We start from the raw sequence: 25,745 nt of genomic DNA, 5'->3' as shown, positions 1-25,745 counted from the left end.
AAGAAGTACAAGTGGGGTTGTTGATGGGGTAGCTGCTGTCAATACAATTATATGGCACGAAATCAAATTAGACATGTGCTTCTTTGAGTAGAGAATATTGGTTATAAACTTAGCTCCTGTGTCACTAAACAGTAATAGTCACCACAGAACACTTGTTTTGCGGAAGAGGAAGTATTCTGAAATAGGGCTCCAGAGTTCCTTTTGCCATATAAAGTAACAAATTCATAGATCTAGGAACTACAATGTGAATATATATCTTTAGGGGGCAATTATTTAGTTTACTACACTAAGCAAAACATGTTAACCCAAAAGCCACTCTCATGAGATAGGAAAGTGGTAATACTACAATTCAACACATCTTAACACTGTAAGCAATATCTATTTTTACTTGATCAAGAGTTTATATTATGTATGTGATCCAAATTACAGCTGTTACCACACCATCAACACATCCTCAAGTCTGTAAACAAAGGTAGGATATTTTGAGAGATTTTTCTATCCACTGGGTTACAGTTGCTTTGCAAATCTATTGACCAGCATTTTTCAGACTGATTGTTGGGGATCCCAAAAGGTGTGTGGGTAAATTACAGTCATTTAGAGCTGCCAACCTCTGAACGATAGAATGATGGTGAGTGTGATGGTTAATGTTGTGTGTCAACTGTCTTGGTTATGGTGCCCAGTCGTCTGGTCAAGCACCAGTCTGGATGTTACCCTGAAAGTATTTTTTAGATGTGATTAATATTTAAGTAGACTTTGAGTAAAGCAGTTTACTCTCCATAATGTGGGCAAGCCTCACCCAATCAGTTGAAGGCTCTAGAAGAAAAGACTGAGGTTCACCAAAGAGGAAGGAATTCAGTCTCCAGACTGCCTTCAGACTCAAGGCTGTAATGTCAACTTCTGCTGCAATTGTCAGCTTGTTGGCTTGCCCTGCAGACTTCAGAATTGCTAGCCTCACAATTCCATGAGCCGGTTTCTCAAAGTAAACCTCTCTCTGTCTCTCTGTCTCTCTCAGTACATGCTCTTCATTACATTTCTCTGGAGAATCCGGACTAATTGAATGAGGAAAATGACTGTCGTGGTTTCCGTAAACCATAACAAGACATAAAAAAAAAAACAAGTTCTTCTATATCTTTGAGTTTTTACTCTTTTCAGAGTAATGCTGTGAATCCTTACACCCGCAGTGACACTAAAAAGATATTGTGTGACTATTTGGCAATGGCATAACCCAGAGAGCAAAGGAGTCCCTTTAGGAAGTAAAAGGAGATGGCTTGCAGGTAGGTTAGTAACTGGGTAGTATGGGGGGTGGGGAGGTGGCATTCTGGACTGTCAAGAGTTTCAGAGGATAGAAACTCTAGGTTTGAAAATTATCATTGCACAACAGCTGCAAAAGTAAGAGAGAGTTCCTTAAGGATTAATTTATTCAATTTGGTATTAAAAAAAGCCCATTTCTGCTGTGCATGTGTGTGTGTGTGTGCGCACACGTAACTGAGGCTATCCCATGCTTGCATTTTTCTTAATAAAATGAGTGAACAGTACCAAGACTATTTCCTGTTATCAGTTACTAATGGACACTATTTATATGTTTTCCCTAACCCTATGATAAACTTACAGATTTAAACTTATTACTTTTGACCTTGAAAAAGCTACATTTTTTGTGTCAGCCCAGGGAAGATGAGCATATGTGTCTCAGTTATTTGAGCACAGACAGTTCAGTGCAGCACATTCAGAAGGCTCGTATGACAATTTTTCATTCTGTTAACGGCAGATGCCACAGATAAGAGGTAGAAACAAAAGAAAGAGAAAAGAAAAGAAAGTGACATTATATATATCTGCCTTATATTCCTACAAAGAAGAGCTCTTTTATTTTTGGAGCTCAAATAATACTAGTCTCATATCTGATGCTTACCAGGGTTTTATTGATCTTAGTCTATGGTTAACTTTGTTGCTATTATCAAGTTAATGTGGTAACTATTTATTGAGTGCTAGAAACTCTTCTGGGCTCTGGGAATAAATCCATGAACAAAACAGACAGGGCTCCTTCCTAAAGGACAGTATTTGCCCATAGAGGCAAAGGGGGTGATTTGAAGGAAATCATGCACTATGAAACAAAAAATCACTGTGTTTTGGGGATTGCAAAAAGTAACATAAAGAGTATGTGAGATAATTTCAAACTTGCCTTTATAAATTATTCATTAAAGTAGTAATTTTAAATAATTTAGCAGAAATAATTCATAACCTTTCTTCTAAATGTAAGATCATCTTCCTGGGAAGCTTCCTCCAACTGTCCCTCTTTCTCTGGGCTCCGGTGACCCCCTGGAGCTATAGCTCCTTACAGTGTATAGGGCTGCAGTGGCCGAGGAGTGGTTAATAACCTCAGCTGGGCTGACTGGATCCAAGTCCCAGCGTGCCACCATTTGAGCAAAAGACATAAACTCTCAGTGCCTTATCTGTAAATCAGAGTTTAAAATAGTACCTACCCATAAACAAGACAAGAAGATAACCCTCACAATAGGAGAAAATACTTGCCAACGAAGCAATGGATAAAGGATTAACCTCCAAAATATACAAACAACTCATGCAGCTTAAGACCAAAAAAGCAAATAACCCAATCCACAAATGGGCAGAAGACCTAAATAGACATTTCTCCAAAGAAGACATGAAGATGGCTAACAAACACACGAAAAGATGCTCAACATCACTAATCATTAGAGAAATGCAAGTCAAAGCCACAATGAGGTATCACCTCACACCAGTTAGAATGGCCATCATCAACAAACCTAGAAACAACATATGCTGGAGAGGGTGTGGAGAAAAGGGAAGCCTCCTGCACCGCTGGTGGGAATGTAAATTGGTACAGCCACTATGGAAAACAGTTTAGAGGTTCCTTAAAAAACTAAAAATGGAACTACCATATGACCCAGCAATCCCACTACTGGGCATATACCCAGAGAAAACCATAATCCCAAAAGAAACATGTACCACAATGTTCACTGCACCACTATTTATAGTAGCCAGGACATGGAAGCAACCTAAATGCCCACCAGCAAATGAATGGATAAAGAAGATGTGGCACATATGTACAGTGGAATATTACTCAGCCATAAAAAGCAATGAAATTGAATTATTTGTAGTGAGGTGGATGGACCTAGAGATGGTCATACAGAGCAAAGTAAGCCAAAAAGAGAGAAACAAATACCGTATGCTAACGCATATATATGGAATCTAAAAAAAATGGTTCTGATGAACCCAGTGACAGGGTAAGAATAAAGATGGAGATGTAGAGAATGGACTTGAGGACACGGGGTGGGCGGGGGGTGAAGGGGAAGTTGGGACGAAGTGAGAGAGTAGCACTGACATATATACACTACCAAATGTAAAACAGATAGCTAGTGGGAAGTTGCCGCATAACATAGGGAGATCAACTCGATGATGGGTGATGACTTAGAGGGCTGGGATAGGGAGGGTGGGAGGGAGTCTTGGGAGGGAGGGCATATGGGGATATATGTATAAATACAGCTGATTCACTTTAGTGTACAGAAAAAAACTGGCACAACAGTGTAAAGCAATTATATTCCAATAAAGAGCTTAAAAAAAAGCATTACCGATAATAGCTAAAATAAGGGAAAAATAATAGTACCTACCAAGGGGTTTTGAGAGGAATTAAATGAGATAAAGTAAGTAAGGTGCTTAGAATTATTCTTGACACAGAGTACACAAAATGCAAGCGTAAGCTATTATTAGTAGAGAACACACTACATTGGTGAGACTTATCTTTGTGATTTTATTTTCTCTTCCCTCTTCTTGGGTGCCCACTGAGTGTATGGGTTTTATTTATTTATCTCAGGTTCCTCTACCTTCCCTGAGTATCTAGAAGAGTCCCTAGTTTGAAGCCGAATTTGTTAAACTTCCAAGAATTCATGGGGGTTTATTTTTATTTTTAATAATGATACTCAAAAATGCATTTTTGAGATAAACAATCACTCTAAGACTACTTCATTCTGTATCCATGATTTTTGGTCCTGGAACAGTGACTGAATTAAAAAATATTTACTATCTTGACTTTAATTTTATTCATGTCAATTTTATCCAGAAACTTATCAAAGAAAAGAAATTGTACCACCTGTTACTGCTGTTTTCACTCAGTAGTTTCCTGGTGATTCACAGACCAATAGCATCAGCATCATCTATGAATCTGTGAAATATATAAAATTCTTGGGCCCACTCCAGATCTGTGGTACCAGAAATTCTAAATGGGGCCCAACCATCTGAATTTTAACAAACCTTCCAAGTGATTCTGAAGCCCACTGCAGTTTGAGAGCAAAAGTATCAACACAAAAAATAATGGGGCTTCGTTTGCATAAATAAGCAAGAGTGGATAGCCAATAAAATTGAGATTAACCTAATAGCTAAATAAAACTGCAAAGGATACAAAATATGTCTGGAGTAGGCTTTCTCTCCCTTCTATTCAGTTTCTCTAACAGTGTTCCTCTTTTGTCATAGTTTAGGTATTTAAAAATATCTTCTCCTGTGTAGTCAACAGAAAAGACGCCATAGAAGAGAAAGTTTAATGCTAAAGGATACTTCTCTTAATTATTTCTTAGAGAAACACAGTCTTACAGCACTGCGAGAAATGAAACACTGTTAAAAACAATATTTCAACCAAACATCACACATTATATTCTTACAGAAGTGATCTCCACTTGGATTCTGTTGATAAATGATCATGGAGGATACAATTTCTAGAGTCAGTCAACTATCACGGGTAGAGGTCACGCTTATTTCCCAGATTGCCATTATTGTCAAGAATTTCTTCTGTAAAAATGCAATTCTCACCTTTCTGTGAGAAAGCTCACCTTTCTGGCTTCCAGGAAGAGGCAAGTGGGAAACTGGTTCTCAGCTGGACAGGAATGATGTGAAACTAACTGGAGACAATGAAGCCAAGTGCTGGAGCTTTCAGGCTTCATTTGTTCTCTATCATGTGCTGTTAACCCTGCTGTGACCACACACTTTGGATTCTCAGCTTAATTTGTTACATTTTTTTCCTCATCTGCTATCCTGCTCCTTGTATTTTATATTTTCCTGTTCATAATCTGTCCTGTAGGCTTCTATTCATTCCTTATCCCAATATCTATATACCTAAATTCAGTCTTCAACTTTGGAGATGCCTAAAATGAAAGAAGGTATATACCAAATGAAATTAGGTTTGCTACAAAGAAAATGAGTCCAAACAGCAGTTATTAGAAACTTGAAATAATCCTCTTCTCTGGTTCTTCTGGATGGTGCTTTTTTACTTCACTTCTTAATATCTTGCACTCTCTGAATCAGTCTGAATTTTCAATTAGTTTTAGATATTTCACAGAATCTGGGGGGTCTTGGGGAGCAGTTAGTCAGAACTATACTTTATCTTCCCAGCATTTGCTTTAGAGACACTATCTATTGATAGAGACTTTCAGGAGAAACCAAAAGATTTACATGGTATTCTTGGTACAAAGATTTGGGGAACACCTGGATCCACTGGGGAGCACTTTTGGCATTAATGAATAGTTTTGTAAATCACGAATTATTTTGTGGCATTTTCCACTCTTACTCTTTGAAGTAGGATATGACATGCTTGATCACTTTCTTCCCTCAGAAGTACTTTCTTCACTTGTCTCTTAAGACACCACACTCCTACTTCAGCAGGCGTTCCTGCTGTCAGTCTCCTTTAATGGAAACTTTTCTTCCAGATCTCTAAATACTGCATTGCTCAGGACTCAGACCTTTGCTCTGAGCTATAGTTTCTACAGAATGATCTCACCTAGGCCATGGCTGTGAATACCATGTATGACCGCCTTCCTGGGCTTTTGAAAAATATGTCAGCAAGTCTCATCATCTTCACTTTCAAATATCTACCAAGTAAGAGTAAGTGTCATCACCTCCACTGCCAATACCAGGTGACAGCCACCATCATGTCTCCCTGAGACACTAGAATAGCCTCCTATCTGGTTTCTCTGCTTCCATTCTTATACACCTGTAATCTGTTCTCTATAGCAACAAGATAATATTTTAAAATGTAAATTAGATGATAACAAACCATGTTTAAAATCTTGGCATGACTTTTCATCACCTCCCTATACTCTCACTTCATTTTATTTTTGTCATTACCAGTATCCTTTTTGAAAGAATACTGCTTATTTTGTTGTTGTTATTGTTGGTTTTTTTTCTGTTGCCCTCACTAAAATAAAACTCCATAAAAACAGACTATTCTATAATGTCCACCTGTGTCTGGAGTGCCTAGAAGAGTGTCTGACACTTTGCTTACACTTGCAATATAAATGGACAAATGAAATTGCTTAATAGAATCTTTTATATCAAAGTTTTCTTAATTGGGAGAAAATATTACATTTGCAGACTGACCTTCTTCAACTATAGCTCCAGAGTCCTCAATTATTACACAACTGTTCCCTTACTGTAACAACACAGTTATGTGATGTTACAGTGATGGCAACGGGCAGCATGAGAAAGGAATTACGAATGTTGTTGGGGGGAAGAGAAGGTTGACCACTCACGGGTCAAAGTGGTCAAAGGCTGGCCTAAATGCTTGTTGGACTCAGGATGCCACACGGCCTATCTCTACAGTGTTACAATGCAGCCTCAGACTAGGATGGTTTCTTTGATTCTGTAAGACATGTTGTTCCGTTTTCACTGTGCTCTTGGTGGACACAAGGCCAGAGGTGCTTCCTGGTCTGGGGAATAACTCAGGTATGGAGAAGGCCAAGTTCTAGTCCTGACATTATTTTTTCTTCCTTTTCCCCCCAATATTTTCTTACATCCTTAAAACAGAGTCATGTTTATAAGCATACATTTTCAAACTTCACATCTGGAGAAATACACTCTTTGAAGAAACACTGTAAAAGTGAATAATAGAAATATAACACTAAAAGAAATACTCTTTTTTGGGGGGGGGGGTTAATCAAGTAAAAAATTCATTTTGAAGGATTCAAAGTGGTTGTTTAATTTTATTATTATTTGATACAAATTAAACCATCAGTTCATGAATTTAACTTGAAAATATGCTAAAAAAATCCTTGGTAGGATCGGTGAAAATCTGAACTTGTAGGTTGTATTATCAAAAAAATGAAATGGAAGAATCTATAATTTTACAGTCAATTTACATGCCAAAGCTCCAATTTACTCAATCACTACAAGTGTTGATAATGTGTTACGTGCAAATCCATTCCTAATTTTGTGTATTTACTCATCAGTGATGTGTTTGTTACTAATATGGAGTGAGTTTACATGATTACATTTTTTTCCTATCATCTATTATTTCTCATGTCAGAATGAGGAACAATCTTCACCATTTCTTTTTTTTTAATTAATTTATTAAAAAAAATTTTTTTAAAGCTCTTTATTGGAATATAATTGCTTTACACTGTTGTGCCAGTTTTTTCTGTACACCAAAGTGCATCAGCTGTGTTTATACATATATCCCCATATCCCCACCCTCCAGCGACTCCCTCCCACCTTCCCTATCCCAGCCCTCTAAGTCATCACCCATCATCAAATTTATCTCCCTATGTTATGCAGCAACTTCCCACTAGCTATCTATTTTACAGTTGGTAGTGTATATATGTCAGTGCTACTCTTTCATTTCATCCCAGCTTCCCCTTTGCCTCCCCCACCTCCACTGTGTCCCACAATTTCCTTTCTTTCGCATTGATTTCTTCATTGCCCCAATTTTCTTCTCTGGTGGTTTAAAATGAAAACTAAAAAGGTCCTTACAACTTCATGCATTGAGAAATTCATATTTTGGGAAGACATTTAAAAACATTTTTTGTAAAATATCCTTGATATTGCTTCTATCTGTTCCTAATTTTCTTTTCAGGGAGTAAGATAAGTAATTCCTCATTTTCAAAAACTTTTCTTTCCATGTGGAACTATGCTACATTAGAATATCCCTGGCTCAATCCATGGGTATCAAGAAAAGGAGTAGTCACAAATAATTTTAAAATAGGTTTTTTGATGTTAACAAAACCATAAAATAAACAGAAATAAACCCAACAAATGTTTTTAAGAATTTCAAAAAACATATTTTTTGGAAAGATGTAAAAAAGACCCAAATAAATAAAATATCATGCATATGACAGAGAGAGTTAGGTATAATACAAATAACAGTTTTCACCAAGTTAATCTACAATGTTATTTCAATTTTATTAGAGTATTTCATGAAATTTCACAAATTGATCCTAAATATCATAGGATAACTAAAGGAATAAGGAGAGCAAAAATAATTTCAAAAATGAGGTGAGGATCAGCTCTAATAGAAAACAAGTTTTATGAGGAATTTAATTATATGCTTCATAAGATACCATATAAATTAAAAGACAAGTCATCAATTAAATAGACATTTGCAATGTATAAAACTGACAAATTACTTCAATATATGCAAATCAATCAATGTGATACATCATATCAACAAATTGAAGGAGAAAAACCATATGATCATCTCAATAGATGCAGAAAAAGCTTCTGAGAAAATTCAACATCCATTTATGATAAAAGCTCTCCAGAAAATGGGCACAGAAGGAAATTACCTCAACATAATAAAAGCCACATATGAGAAACCAAAAGCCAACATCGTTCTAAATGGGGAAAAACTTAAAGAATTCCCTCTTAGAACAGGAACAAGACAAGGGTGCGCACTCTCACCATTATTATTCAACATAGTTTTGGACGTTTTAGCCACAGCAATCAGAGAAGAAAAAGAAATAAAAGGAATACAAATTGGAAAAGACGTAAAACTGTCACTCTTTGCAGATGACATGATATTATACATTAAAACCATAAAGACTCTACCAGAAAACTGCTAGCACTAATTGATGAATTTAGTAAAGTAGCAGGATACAAAATTAATGCACAGAAATCTCTTGCATTCCTATACACTAACAACGGAAGAGCAGAAAGAGAAATTAAGGAAACTCTCCCATTTACCACTGCAACAAAAAGAATGAAATACCTAGGAATAAACCTAACTAAGGAGGCAAAAGATCTGTATGCAGAAAACTTTAAGACACTGATGAAAGAAATCAAAGATGACACAAACAGATGGAGGGACATACCATGTTCCTGGATTGGAAGAATCAACATAGTGAAAATGACTGTACTACCCAAAGCAATTTACAGATTCAATGCAATCCTGATCAAATTACCAATGGCATTTTTCACAGAACTAGAGCAAGAAATCTTACAATTTGTATGGAAATGCAAAAGACCCCGAATAGCCTAAGCAACCTTGAGAAGGAAAAATGGAGTTGGTGGAATCAGGCTTCCTGACTTCAAACTATACTACAAGGCCATAGTGATCAAGACAGTATGGTACTGGCACAAGAACAGAAAGGACGATCAATGGAATAGAATAGAGAACTCAGAGGTAAGCCCAAACACATATGGGCACCTTATCTTTGACAAAGGAGGCAAGAATATACAATGGAAAAAAGACAGCCTCTTCAATAAGTGGTGCTGGGAAAATTGGACAGCAACATGTAAAAGAATGAAATTAGAACACTTCTTAACACCATACACAAAAATACACTCAAAATGGATTAAAGACCTCATTGTAAGGCCAGACACTATAAAACTCCTAGAGGAAAACATAGGCAGAACACTCTATGACATCCATCAAAGCAAGATCCTTTTTGACCCACCTCCTAGAATCATGGAAATAAAATCAAGAATAAACAAATGGGACCTCATGAAACTTATAAGCTTTTGCACAGCGAAAGAAACCATAAACAAGACAAGAAGGCAACCCTCAGAATGGGAAAAAATAGTTGCCTACAAAACAACGGACAAAGGATTAACCTACAAAATATACAAGCAGCTCATGCAGCTGAATACCAAAAAAGCAAATAACCTAATCCACAAATGGGCGGAAGACCTAAATAGACATTTCTCCAAAGAAGACATACAGATGGCCAACAAACACATGAAAAGATGCTCAACGTCACTAATCATCAGAGAAATGCCCAGTCAAAGCCACAATGAGGTATCACCTCACACCAATCAGAATGGCCATCATCACAAAATCTAGAAAGAACAAATGTTGGAGAGGGTGTGGAGAAAAGGGAACTCTCCTGCACTGTTGGTGGGAATGTAAGTTGGTACAGCCACTATGGAAAACAGTTGGGAGGTTCCTTCAAAAACTACAAATAGAACTACCATATGATCCAGTAATCCCACTACTGGGCATATACCCAGAGAAAAACCATAATCCCAAAAGAAACTTGTACCATCATGTTTATTGCAGCACTATTTACAATAGCCAGGACATGGAAGCAATCTAAATGCCCATCAACAAATGAATGGATACAGAAGATGTGGCATATATATACAATGGAATATTACTCAGCTATAAAAAGGGACGAGATGGAGCTATATGTAATGAGGTGGATAGACCTAGAGTCTGTCACACAGAGTGAAGTAAGTCAGAAAGAGAAAGACAAATATTGTATGCTAACTCATATATACGGAATCTAAAAATGGTACTGATGAACTCAGTGACAACACAAAAACAAGGATGCAGATGCAGGGAATGGACTGGAGAACTCGAGGTTTGGGAGGCAGGGGGTGAAGGGGAAGCTAGACGAAGTGAGAGAGTAGCATAGACATATATATAGTACCAACTGTTAAATAGATAGCCAGTGGGAAGTTGCTGTATAACAAAGGGAGTTCAACTTGATGATGGATCATGTCTTAGAGGGCTGGGACCGGCAAGGTGGAGGGGAATCGAGGGAGGGAGGGAAAACGGGGATATGTGTATAAATAGAGATGACTGACCTTGGTGTGCCTCAAAAACTGATACAAGAGTATAAAGCAATTATATTCCAATAAAAAAAAAACTGACAAATGTTACTATCCAGAATATATATATATAGAAAAAGAAAAATCTCCCAAAATTCGGTAATAAAAAGATAACTAACATAAATAAATGAAGAATCAAAACTCATTGAGCAAAAATGAAGTTGTAAGTAAACAAAACTAAAATGCTCAATTATATTTGTAATAACAATGTTAATTGAAAAGTAAGACAGCACCTCACACCAGTAAGATTGCAAATAAAAATTTGCCTCATAATTCTGAACATAGAAATGATGTGGAACAATGGCACAATACTGCCGGAAGAATTATTTATAAATTGGTACCAGTATTTTCCACAGAAACTTGAAAACATCTAGCACTATGGAATAAGTACATACCTGTTTAACTAGGAAATTCTATTGGTAACTGTATCTCCTGAGAAATTATCACATATACCCATAGGAATTCAAATGCAAGAATGTTCATTGTAGAATTAATTGCAACAATAAACAATTTGAGAACATTCTTATCCATTAATAGGAAAACAGATACATATTGTAGTATAGTTAAACAATTCAATGCTATAGAATATTTCAAATGAATGACGCAGATCTTCATAAAGACATGTATAAATATAAAAAATTAACATTGTGCAAAAGTAAGTTGAAGGAAAAGTGATTATAATTTATATAAAATCTATAAAATTGCACAAGAGTGTATATGAGTTAATGAAACATATGTATGTAGTGAAAGACTGAAGAACTACAAGGGAATGATCATCAAGGAATTTAATTAAAGTTATGGTTACTTTTCAAGTGTATGGAATCACCGAGGGAAACAGACAAATTCAACCAGATTTGTAAAATTTTTACTTCTTAAAAAAGTATCTGAAGCAAATGTGACAAAACGTTAAAGTTTGGCAATCCTAAATGACAGGTACTGGTGTTTTTTATATTATTCTCTATATTTTTCTGCATGTCTAAATTATTTGATGATATAAAAAGAATTAACTCAGTGACACTCAGTTCTCCTCTAAGCAGATAGCAAATGAGCTATTTTCTGTGAACCTAAAGATATTACAAGTTCAAGATAAATCCTAGGGCCACAGTGACTACTACGTGTGTACTGAATATCCAGTTACATGCTCCACATTTCATAGACATATTAGGAAATAATATGCTGAGTTAATACTGCCACATGTTGCTGGTGACCGTATGCTGTCCTGTTTCAGATTAAGATATGATGACTTTTGTAAATGGTTATACACTTTGACATACTTTTCCAGAAACTGGCATGGGCTTTATTAAGCCAGTCTCCTTTCTGGGTAAAGGTACATGATCTGCCTCAGAATAACCTAGTTTCCTTTACCCTAAAGTGATACTTACAAAGATTTAAGTTGCAACTGTAGCCACTGTTTAAAACAAACTATACAACTTATATTTTCCTATCCATAACAAGAGGTCCTCAGCATTACCCAGCCATGGAAAGGGTTCCTAAAGAGAAGTTAGGGAAATTTACATACCTGCTGCACTAATACTTATGAGACTCTAGAAGATCACTTGAAACTCAGAATAGGGGAGAGCCACAGGAGGGACTGAAGCTACTGTGGTTGGCCAGATATGCTGTTCTGCCTCCACTACACCAAGTCAAGTCATTCAAACTGATTTCATGGTGGCCCAGGTTATGTGTGTTTATATACACATCTACAACCAAAATGGAAGTTGCTCACAGTGATACCCTTATTTTAAGGGATGCACTCTGATATTTTCTATTCCAGTATTTTATATATCAAAAAAATTATCTGTTAGCGCCTATATTGATTTCACAGTCCCTGATGATTCACACACTAGAAAGTTGTTATGAATTGTTTCTATATTATGAATTGCTCCTATGTTGTTATTTTCAAAATGTATGTATGATACATTGCATTAATATATCAGTTCATTTGGAAAACTTTTATTATATTCTACTTCCAGGGAAAACTTTTTTCTATGGAAAATTCTTATCAATGGAAAATAATGAAACTTTACAAGGTAAGAGAACATTAAAACAGGTTTGATTTCTTGTATACTGTCTTTTTTTTTTAATTAATATTATTTATTTATTTATTATTTTTTGGGGGGTACACCAAGTTCAATCATCTGTTTTTATACACATATCCCCGTATTCCCTCCCTCCCTCGACTCCCACCCCACCCTCCCTCGAGTCCCCCCCACCCTCCCCGTCCCAGTCCTCTAAGGCATCTTCCATCCTCGAGTTGAACTGCCTTTGTTATCTTGTATACTTTCTATCTTATCTCTGCAACACCCCCATCCTGCTCAACTCTGCCTGCCTAGGGGTAAAAAAGTAAAAAGAAGTTTAAGATCATGGTGGGGGGAGACCGTTAATTCTCAGCCAAACGCAATTCTTACAAGGGAATACTTAGCATACTGAAAAGATCCTGTATCTCTGTGCAGTAAGACACTTAATTTGTTATAAATAAATGTTATAAATGATGAAAAAAAAAAAGTAAATGAGGAGGTTTACTGGCTAAACAGAAGTGAAAATGACCAAGACATAGTGGCACAATAGCAATTTACTTATTATAAATGAAGTGACAGGGCACTAATTCCAGAATTTACCAAAATCAACTTGGAAAAGAGGAAGGAATAATAATAACATAAATAGTTTTGATTAACATAGCATTTAGCTTCATATTTTTAAAGAACCATAGGTATCTGTGGAGAGTTCCACAGCTCCTCCTTAGGAAAGGTCAATACTCAAGTATGCTCTGTCAATTCCTTAGAACTACTTCCCCTCACAATGTCCTAACCTCCAATTTATTTAGCTAAAATGCAGAGTAATAAAGAATAAATGTTTAATAAATAAGACATTTCACCAAATAATTGGAGAACTGTCCTCAGGGATAGACATTCAGAATTATACCCAATTCACTGGGTATATATTTCCTAATATTGATTAGGAAAATGTAGGTGCAAGGTCTTAAAGACCAGATATTTTGAAGCTGACATTGATCCAAGATTATAGGGCCAAGGAGGCAAGCAAAACATGAGTTCAGCCATATTTATGTCTATCTTGCATATTTTATTATGTAATTTGTGCTGTTATTTTGCATTTCCACTAGGAATTAGAGCCTAGTGTTATGTTATATTGTTTGCTCTGTCATGGGTTTAATAGCATCTGCCATCTAGCAATACCCAGCAATATGGTTTCTGAATGAATTACCTAGATGATAGTGAACTTTCCATTTTTAGCTTCTTTTTAAAAATGCAATTGTTTTATAATTTTTTTTCAAATACAGAATAATCATTACATTCTAATAATGGTTCAAAATGTTCACGTGCTATTAACTTTCTAACCTTTGTAAAGAAAGAGTAATATTTTTCCTATGTCAAAGACCAGTATGAAGATGAATTATTTGGCAGGTCTGTCATACACTGAAAAAATTAGGGATTGATAAACTTGGCTACCCATTGGAATCACCTGGGAAACTTTAAAAAGTACTGATAGCTGGAACCCACTCCCCGATTCTTCATTAATTGGGGGTTGTGTGGCTTAGGCATGGGGTGTTCTGAAGGCTCTGCAGCTAATTATAATATGCACCAAGTTTGAGAACCACTGCTCTAACCCTTGATACTCAATGAAAGGTCTGAGGACCAGCAGCATCAGCTTTACCTGGAAGCTTGTTTAAAAAGCAGAAGCTTAACTGTACCTGATACCTACTGAATCAGATCCACATTATGAGGTGCTCCAGTTTAACCTATCCATAATTCTTTCTCTATAAAAATAAAGGACCAAATCTTTTCCATCTTTACCAACTCTAAAATTCATATCCTACAACCTAAATGAGACACTGAGAAACACTTTCAAACCTACCTAGAATTCTTTATCTATAAAATGAGAGACCAAAACCATCCCATCCTCTCCAATCCCATAATTCTCACTCCACAAACCTAAACAAATATAATGCTGAGAAAATTTGTAAAATTGTGTAGTAATTCCATATTCATAGCTTTGGATACACTTTCCTTCCTTAGAATTCCTGTTTCCTTTCTCTTTTCTCATTGAGACACATCATTTAAGACCTAGGTAAAATCCTACCTCCTTTAGGAAGCACATCCTGAAAAATAATATAGCTTTTCTCTAAGATTCTTTTTGTCAATATAATCAATTTCATGAAGCATAGCACATTGTTTCTTTCTATTATACATATATATTATCTTGTTTCCCCAATTAAGTGATGAGTGTCTTAAGTGAAGGATCATGTCATGTTCCTTTTCACCTAACTTTTTTAAGTGAACTGTATTGTTAAAATGTATATGGGAAATAAAAAATAAGTTCGCACTACTCTCACAGGATTACTTATTCAAAACTAGCCTACCAGTGACCTTTCCCCATAATGTAACCTCACCATACATAATGCAGGTTCTAGCACATCTAGGTGAATCATAGTTGGCTGTACCTTAAGGTTCCCATTCTTTTCTTCCCACTTCCCTCAGGCTGCCAGTTTCAAATAGCTTCAATAGCACAGAAACTCTACAGAAAAAAAATCTCTGCTCATCAGTCCTACGGTATGCCTACAGGGGACCTCTCATATCCTTTAGCTCCATGCCTGTCTCACTCACCATTACATCTCCATCATAGTTTTTGGCACATACTGGGCATATAAGTGGATTATAAACAATGTGTCAACCAACTATGCAGGAACAAACAATATAGAAAGTATACTACTGAACTCCTGATAACATTCAGAAGTATGATTTTTTAATAGTATCTCCCATATATGCTTTTATATATATATGTGTGTATATATATATATTTCTATGATAAAAATAATATGCAGTCATTGTAGCAAACACATATTAAGCAAAATGAAAAAATGTAATCCTTGAAACTGTACAACCGAAACATAACTGTTGGCAGATGCATATCTGTCCAGACCATCAATTTATATATATATATATATGTATATATGTGTATACATAAACAAAAATTCTGTTAAACAAATGTACTTTTAAAAACAGAGGATCACACTCTATCTACTGCTATATACCCTGCTTTTATTCAATTAAGTATATATCAAAGCATCACTCCAGCTAGCAAATCAATTTATGATAAAATTTGTTTATGATAGTTGCATTAATAGATACACCAAAATTTATTTGATCAATTACTATCTTTGGAAGTTATTTCCATTTTTGGTAATTATAAATAATGCTATGATGAACAATTTTCATCATACATTATCCAAATATTTCCTTAGAATAAAAACCAGCTCACTGACCAGGAGATGGGAATTGTCTAAAACACTTCATCAGCAATACTATATTCTTTGCTATAATATTTATTAAGTAGTTATATACACTGAAATGTGACAAAAAGAATAATTAATGCATTTAGAAAATACTCACATTCTTTTTGAGGGCTGTTTTCAGTTTGGAGTGATTGAAACTTATAATATGGTATCTCGTGTCTGAATGTGGATGTGAGAATATCATCAAGTTCGTCAATGTCATTCTGTTTTCAAATGAAAAGGAAATATTTTCTTAGTTCAATTATATACAGAGAAACTCAGTGCAATAAAATAGAAAATTACTGACTGGAGTAAACACTGGGTAGTCTTTAATAATACTTATACCTTTTTTTTTAAGAATAATACAAAACATTAGGGACTTGCCTAAAAGCCAATTATTAGAATAACAGAAAAATGGATGCAAGAAATAAGTTTTTGCTTTTGGATGAGTTAATTTACTTAAATACTAATTTTAGAAGAGCATAACAGGAGGTCAATGACAACACTGCAATTTGTTTCAATAATAAATTCTGTTAAAATACATGTTACATTTAAAAAAAATGAAATAATAAAATGATGCATCTGATTCTTCAACTTAAGGGTCAGAAATGGAATAGTCTTAAATAAATTATTTTATTTCTGTGTCAAACTGAGGGAGAACATTCACCTTGGCCTATTTTTTTTCCCCTTTAGATATAAAATAACTACATATCAACTTTATTTCCCTATTCTGAACATTTTAGAAGGAGCCATGCAGAATCCAAGCATTCTACTATTGCCAAGGCCACCGTTTGTTCAAACTCTGTTCTGCGAAACAAAGGCTGGGACCAAACTGACGTGCGACACAGATGATTAAAGCTGAGGAAGCGGGCCAATCAACAAAGCCATGATATGGAGAGAGGACTGTGGAACAAAAGTATCTAACAGAGACTTTGGAAATGATTTCCAAATAAATTAGACATATTGCCAACAGGAAGTCACAGAAATTAAATTATTGGGTTAAAAAAAAGATGTTACTCTATTTCTTCATTTTTCAATAATCTGGATACCTCAAAGAATGAAGTGGTTCAGACCTTTCTGGATTTTCTAAAAGTTCTGCTTAGAAGTGGAGAGAAAGCATGAAAGTAATTTTCTCAACCTATAGCTATGTAATGCAAAGCAAAACCTAACATTAACTGAATGAATGCTATGAACTGCATGAAGCCCTTTGCTCTGGATCATTTATTAAAAAGAAAGAAGAAGAAGAAGGAGGAGGGAAGATGAGGCAACAAGGTCTGCCACCAAGAAATTTAGGGATGGGCTTTGTAGGTGGCGCAGTGGTTAAGACTCTGCCTGCCAATGCAGGGGACACGGGTTCGATCCCTGCTCCAGGAAGATCCCACGTGCCGCGGAGCAACTAAGCCTGTGCGCCACAATTATTGAGCCTGCGCTTTAGAGCCTGTGAGCCACAACTATTGAGCCCATGTGCTGCAACTACTGAAGCCCACGTGCCTAGAGCCTGTGCTCTGCAACAAGAGAAGCCACGGCAATGAGGAGTCCGTGCACCACAATGAAGAGAAGCCCCCACTCACTGCAACTAAAGAAAGCCCGCGCACAGCAAAAAGAGACCCAACACAGCCAATTAAAAAAAAAAATTCAGGGACTTGTAATTGTTTATGGGCAATGAACTGAGTTCTAGGTACTATTATACAAAGTCTCTCTGGGTCAGGTACAGTGCAGGCAAAAAAAGAGGTGGCTCAGTTCCAGAGAGGAAGAAATGGTCAGGAAAGCCTGTATGGAGGAGATGACCTAAGCTGAGAATGCTACGCAAGTAAGGAGCTCTGGACTAAAGGCACAGCTTGCATATAGTCAGGGAGGTGTCATGGAGCATGACAGGGTTGAGGACCTCAGGAATTTCCATAAAACTGCAGAAGAATGAGACTGAAAGTGGTGGGCATTTCAAAAAGGGCCTTGTATGTCTGACAAAAAAGATTTTAATTCAACCTGTAAGCAATAAGGCGTTGTTTAAGGCCTATAATACCTAACATGGATATGTTTGTTATGTGGATTAAATTAAGCTTATTTAAATATCAGCATAACTATGATTGCTTATGTGGTTGAATACTGACATATTCTATAAACAATGTTGTGACTACTTTATACTAATTATTACTTAATCTTTTCAGGAAGTCATTGTTAAGAATGGTGGGGCAAAATATTACTGGCAATATATTTGCACATTCTTTATGTTAAAGCTCAAAAAGAATATGTTTTGTCTATAGGACGTGATAAAAGGAATTAAGAAATTATAAAAATCCTAACATTAGTTTGTAAAGTTTCTTAAAAACTTGTGTCAATGACCATGAGAGTTCTGCATAGGCTATTATCTCGTCCTTGACATTTTAAAATAAAGAAACAAACTTACTATTTCTTCCCCAAAGTATACAAGATTTAATGAGAGAGATTAGTGTGTCATAGAGTTACTAAACTCTTGTATAAGTTAGGCATAAGATAACCTCTGGGATTCCTTCAGCTCTGAAATTCTGAGACACAGAGAATTCAAAAGAGCATGAGTTCCCAAGAGGAATCTTAGAAATGCAATTTCTCACACAGAGGCACTACGACACTTTAATATGAGAAATGCTACAGCTTATATCATTGAATTTTTAAAATGAAGTAGCAGTGTTCTTAAAATCAGAACAAAAAACCTCACTATGTAGAAAAGGATATTTAATTAATTAAGAGGGAATGCAGATACCCTTTAATGTTCCAGCCTATGGTAACTAGCTGAATCACTTCTGTTTTCAATTTCATTATCATGTTACCATTATACTTGTATATAAATAAACTATATAGAACATAAAACATAGCTGTGAAAAATCACAGAAATGGCTACTAACATAATCCCCAAAGAATTTCTCCGCAGAAGATACCCTAACTAGAAAAACCTGATTTGAGTAGTTATGATTCTTTTTAAATTTCAAGGATGAAAATAGGCATCATTTCTAAATATTGGCGTTGAAATTTGAAAATGCCATAAATTTTTCTCTCCTTAAAATAAATTGTGCAACCCTAAGAAAACTTGATGAGATTGGCACAACTGTTCTTCAAGTAGAAAGATTAAAATTAAGTAGTTTAATATTTGTTCAGCAAAATTCACAATCAACCTAAGACATTAGTTATAAATGAGCAACTTGATATGAAAATAAGAGCAGAATAAAATGATAAAATTATATTGACAATAGTGGGTGGTTTTAGGAAAAATTAAATATACATACATAAATATATATACACAAATAATATAAATATATATAGATATGCATGCACACATAGATCTATATCTATCAAGAATATTAGAAAAAGATAGCAGAAAAACTAAGATACAAAAAGACAAAAAAATGAAATAGAAGAATAATTACAAAATAATGAGGTAAACATATGACATTTTCCAAGGGAATTATTTCAGCACCCTAATGGAATGTGGGATTGATGAACGTACTTAAAAAGTAATTTGCATATATATTTATAGATCACAATTGTATTTGAATATGAGATGTTATATACATATATACTTATTTCTGATAAACAACTTTATTATAATGAGTATTTCTTCCTAAAAGAGAAAAAATACATAAAATTTCTATAATATAAAGCATATTTAGAAGTACAGACTTCTACTTCTGGGAAGATGAAAGAGTTATACTTTCTCCTTTTCTTCTCAAATATAACTGAAATGTTCAGATTTCAATAGAAAATCAATTATAATACAAGAAACAAGAATCAGAAAGATCTCTTAACTGAATGAAAAGAGGCAATCAATAAATGCCAACACCAGATGAGAAGAATTTTGCAATTATCTGACAAAGATTTTAAAACAGCCATAATAAAATGTTTCAACAAGCAATTAACTCATTCTTGAAATAAATAAAAAAATAAAAAGTCTCAGCAAGGAAATAGAAAGGCTCAGCAAGGAAATAGAAGGTATAAAAAGCAACCAATCTGGGACTTCCCTGGTGACACAGTGGTTGGGAATCCACCTGCCAATGCAGGGGACATGGGTTCGATCTACAGTCTGGGAGGATCCCACATGCCACAGAGCAACTAAGCCCATGCACCACAACTACTGAGCCCAAGTGCTGCAACTACTGAGCCCACATGCCTAAAGACCGTGTTCTGCAACAAGAGAAGCCACCGCAATGAGAAGCCCATGCACCACAACAGAGAGTAGCTCCCCCTTGCGGCAACTAGAGAAAGCCCGTGTGCAGCAACGAAGACCCAACATAGCCAAATAAATAAATAAATTTATTTTTAAAAAATCAATTTGAAATTTTAGAACTGAAAAATGTAATAATCAAAATAAAACCTCAGTGGATGGGCTCAACAGCAGAATGGAAAGGACAGAAGAAACAATCAGTAAACTTAAAACCAGAACAATAAAAAATACTCAATCTTTTTTTTTTTTTTTTACACTCTACATGCTTTTTTATTACAAGACTATCGAGCATATGTGGAAAATTCATCATCCGGTAACTACATCTAAAGCACAAATATTTGGAAAAAAGAATAAACAGATTCATTAAATTATGATATGATTAAATCATCGACCAAATAGAAAATTTATATAATAAAGCCAGAAAAAAAGTTGTAAAATATAGTTTACAATAATTATTCACATTCAAGGCTGTACATCAATACATACAACAAGGTGGCCCCGAACATGAATTCAATCCAAATAATTCATATATTAGATTTTAAATAACACAGACTGAACTAGAGGCCAACAATAGCCAGCAAATAACCTTATATAAGAATAAAAATACAAAAGTGTATATCCTAATATCATTGCATTATTTGTTTTCATAAGTTTGTTTTTTTTTTTCTTTGCCTGTACATCACAGTTACAGCTACAGACCCGGTAGAGAATATTCCACGTTATAACTGACCGCCACCAACCTGAAAGACAGCTAACGTACTACTGATTCAGCCTATTTCTTGTTGTTAAGGAACAGCTACAGCAGCTCTAAATATTGCAAATATCTGATTTTGTCAATGTCCAATCAAACATCTTGATAGAGGCTCTTCATCAGCAGCAGTGACCCCTATTCATAGTCACTCAGCCAGGTGGGATAGACTAGGGTGGATACACAGCTAAAAAGTTTGCCTTTTGTAAAAAGTTCTCTGTACAAAAGTTTGGTATTTCTTCACACTGAAGAAATGAGTTCTGGGGGAGATTCAGGTACACATGGAGGCTTGCCCCCCACAGTGAGCTGTCGATAAAACTGCCCTTTGCTGGAACAGCTTCCTCCCCAGACCAGTCCTTCACAGGCAGCCTAATTTCCAACCCTGCAGCCTCGGACCAGCAGCCTGCACCCCTCAGAGGCTCTGGGAGGGACTCCTGCCCTGATTTAAGGCACTTGCCATATAGTCTGCCTAAGAGGCAAGGCTCAATCTTTACAAGAGAGAAAACAGAGTGGAAAAAAAAAAAAACTAGAGTGTGAGATACCTGTGAGAGTATAACAAAATATTTAACATTCATGTAATTAGAGTCCCAGGAGGAGAGGAGAAAAGAGAGTAGGGAAGTAAAAGTACACAAACAAATAATGACTGAAAACATCCTGAATGTATCAAGAGACAAACATATAGATTCAAGAAACTGAGCAAATCACAAACAGGCTAAACCCAAAGAATTCCATGCTGAGAGACATCATAAATATACTTCAACAGTTAAAGACAAAGAAAAAATTTGAGATGAGAGAGAGAAATAAAACCTTACTTATAGGGTAAAAACAATTAGAAACACATTAGTAACCACAGATGTCAGAAAGAAGTGGCACAACATCTGACAAGTACTACAAGAAAAAGAACTCTCAACCAAGAATCATATGTTTAGCAAAAACATCCTTCAGTAATAAGGTGGAAATTAGGACATTCTCAAATGAAGGAAAACTTAGGAAATTTGTTGCCAGCGGATATACCCTAAAACAATGAATAAACAAGTTCTCTAAACAGTAAGAGTATGATAAAAGAAAGAATTGTGGAACAAGGGTAAGGAAGAAAGAACACAGTAAATTAAAAAACATTGGTAAATACAACTGGCTTTCCTTCTCCCCTTGAGTTTTCTAAATTACGTTTGGTGTTTGAAGCAAAAACTACAATACTGTCTGATGTGGTTATAAATGTATGTAGATGGAATATCTAAGGCATTTATATCATAAATGGGGTAAGAGTAGAGGGAAAGAAAAGGAGGTGAGATTTCAATACTTCACTCAAACAGGTAAAATGAGGACATAGGTAGACTGTGATAAGTTATGAATACATAACATTATCTAGAGCAATCACTAAAAGAGATGTGCAAAGAGATATACTCAAACACCAGAGATAAATAAAAAATAGCAATCTTAAAAAAATGTTTAAGTAAAACACAGTAAGGCAAGATAAAAGCCCAGATAAATAAAAAATAGAGCGTAAACTAAAACCAAAAAATAAAATGGCAGACTAAAGCCCTAAACATACCAATTAAGACAGCTGATTGGTAGAGCAGATTAAAAACATGATCTAGTTACATGCTCTCTTTAAGAAACACTTCAAATCAGCAGTATGGACAGATAAAAGTAAAAGGATTTAAAAAAACCCCAATATATCATGAATCATTACAAAAGAAAGCATGGGTAGCTATATTAATTTTAGATAAAGTAGACACTGGAGCAAAGAAGATTAACAAAAACAGAAAGAGACATTATATAATGATAAAAAGATCAATCCATCAAGACGACATCATAATCCCAAATGTGTCTACACCAAAGCTGCAAAAATATGTGAGGTAAAAACTGGCAGAACTGATAGGAGAAATAGACAAATTTTTAACTATAGTTGGAGGCATAAATACCTCTTTCAAAAATGGATAGAACAGGGGCTTCCTAGGTGGCACAGTGGTTAAGAGTCAGCCTGCCAGTGCAGAGGTCACGGGTTCGATCCCAGCTCCAGGAAGATCCCACATGCCGCGGAGCAATTAAGCCCGCGTGCCAAAAAAAAAAAAAAAAAAAATGGATAGAACAAGTGGACAGAAAATCAGCAAGAATATAGAAAAACTCAACACACTATCATCCAATGATCTAAACAAGGAACTAACCAACATTTTTAGAACATCCCATCCAACAACAGCAGAATACATATTCTCTCCAAGTGCCTGTGGAATAAACCATGATAGAGCATCTCCTGGGATACAAACAAATCTCAACAAGTTTAAAATACTTTAAATTGTAAGTGTTTTCTGACTACATGAAATCAAAGTAGAAATCCATGACATAAAAATAATGGGAAAGTCTCCAAACATTTGGAAGGCAAACAATACACTTCTAAATAATCCAGAATCAAAGACTAAATCTCAAGGTAAATGAAAAAATACTTTAAACTCAATGAAAGTGAAATATAACATATCAAAATTTGTGGAATACAGCTAAAGCAGGGCTGAGAGAAAATTTTATAGCACAAAATATATACATTAAATAAAGAGGAAAAATTATCAAACCAATTATCTAAGCTTGCATTTCAAGAAATCTAGAAAGATATTACAATAAATTCTAAGCAAGCAGAAAGAAGAAAATAATAAATACAATGTAGAAATCCATTAAATTGAAAATACAAAAATAGAAAAAAAATCAATGTAACAAAGAATTGATTCTTTTAAAAGATCAATAAAACTGACAAACCCCTAGCAAGACTGACAAAGAAAAAAGAGAGAACTTACAAATGACAAATATCATGGATGAAATAAGAGATACTACTATAGACCCTGCAGACATCAAAAGGATAATAAGGGAGTACTATGAACAACTCCACACACATAAATTCGACAAATTAGATGAAATGGACCAATTCCTTGTAAAACATATAACTACCAAATGCACATCTCTCTATTATTTTTTTACAATATCTATTATTTTTTACAAATACATGTGAATCTAAAATTTCTAGTAATTAAAAGTTTAATTAAATACAAATAAACCAGAAAAAATAGAAGATATTCACTACACAAAGCTGAATTCCTTGAAGTGAAAAGCTGTTTACATAGTAGTACTCCTTCAAAGTCTGATTTGCCCTTTCTTGGATGAGGGGTGTGGGCACCTTTTGAGCATGACAGCATTGAGAGACTGTCCTTGAGAGGATTTTAGAGTGCTGTAATGTAAGCAGCTGGGAGATACTTAAGATGCATGGAGTGAAAGAGTGTATATTGTAGGTGTAGGATAAATTTTACACAAAGAAACAGATTCAAAGAATTTTAGGTAGTAGTAATAATTATCATATGTTAAGCACTTATAATGTGCTAGGTTTTATATAATTTATCTCATGTTTATAACATTCCTGAATGGCAGATTTTTTTAAATGCATATTTTTTAGATATTATAATCATGATACAAAAAGTCAGTAACATCCAAAATTGCAGAGCTAATAAGTAGTAGATTTTAACTTATGGCTTCACATTCTAAACATACTACATTTCGTAATACTACATTCTAGTCATGGAGGAAAGAATAAAATCTGAAATTATTTAAGTAAAATAAAGAATAAATTGTGGTCCCATGGTTTCAAAATGGACACTGTAGTTTCAAACATCATATTCATGTTTAGCCAATAGAGGGAGAGAAGGGGCATAGATGGAGGGAAAATGGGGAAAGGTGGCTATTGTCAACAGATCTATTCTTTCCATTTTTTTAAGCAGAAAAGCCACAGCTCTAAAGATGTCCCCTTGGTCTCATTGTCTAAAACTGTCTCACAAGACCAGCTCTAGATGCACGGGTGGTTAAAAACATGAGAATCTGGCTTCCCCAGCTTCAATAGTATAAAGAGGCAAGGAAAAGGGTTTTTAAATATTGATGTTGGGTGAAGCAACCTATCAGGTTGACCACAGAAAACTAAGTTATTTTTTTAATCTGGTAGAGAAATACAATAATAGTAAAGAATCTTGATTAACAAGGGAAATGATTTCAGTGAAATAACCACAGGAGGGCTATGAAATGTTCGTAATAGGAGACAAAATCCATTAAATAGCATTTTACTCTTTATCTTCAAGTATCTAAAAGGAAAGTCAATGGTTGGGCTGAAAAACATCTTGTTTTTCTTAATATAACAAATTGCTATGCTTGTTTAAGTTTCACTAGCAAAAGGAAAGTAAGTCACTTCGTCCGTTCCATTGTTCATAATGTGTGCTATGAAAGCAAGCCAAAATAGCCATTTAAAGGAGAATTTGATATATAGTTTACATAACATATCTTAGACAAGATTTCCTCCTACAGCTTGTAAAGAGAATGATAGGAAAGAGAGCAGAGCAAATACTTTCTAGGGTTATAAAAATCCTTTTCTTTTTTACTTTATGAGTATTCAACTCCAAGAAGTTAATGTAAAAGAATAACCTAAATAAGTAAATTGGGCTAAGATAAAAGTTATTTTCCATTGTCATATTAATTTTTCTAAGTTTTGGGCGAGTCAGTTCTTAGAGTTTCAACATGTCTGTGACTATGTATGCAAAAATAAATGTAAGAATATAAAGTGATGCAATTTAACACTTCCTTCAAATACTTTATGATTGATTAGGTATTCAATCATTCAATTAAAGAATCTCTTTAAAGAACTTGAA

The 25,745-nt window shown here is 35.0% G+C and overlaps 1 protein-coding gene across 5 annotated transcripts in view; it reads right to left on the bottom strand.

Annotated features, from left to right (window-relative positions):
• The window catches only part of BANK1 (B cell scaffold protein with ankyrin repeats 1), a 316,505-nt gene that overhangs the window by 180,132 nt on the left and 110,628 nt on the right, over positions 1–25,745 (bottom strand). For all 5 annotated transcript variants that reach the window (XM_057727798.1, XM_057727799.1, XM_057727800.1 and 2 more), the window contains one exon: positions 16,251–16,356. In XM_057727798.1, coding sequence (XP_057583781.1) covers positions 16,251–16,356 — 106 coding nt within the window. The remainder of the gene's footprint in view (positions 1–16,250; positions 16,357–25,745) is intronic.

This window comes from Hippopotamus amphibius, chromosome 3 (assembly GCF_030028045.1).
Source record: "Hippopotamus amphibius kiboko isolate mHipAmp2 chromosome 3, mHipAmp2.hap2, whole genome shotgun sequence".
Classification (NCBI taxonomy): domain Eukaryota; kingdom Metazoa; phylum Chordata; class Mammalia; order Artiodactyla; family Hippopotamidae; genus Hippopotamus; species Hippopotamus amphibius.
The sequence above is the reverse complement of the archived record's forward strand: the minus strand, read 5'-3'. Positions and strand labels throughout refer to the sequence as shown.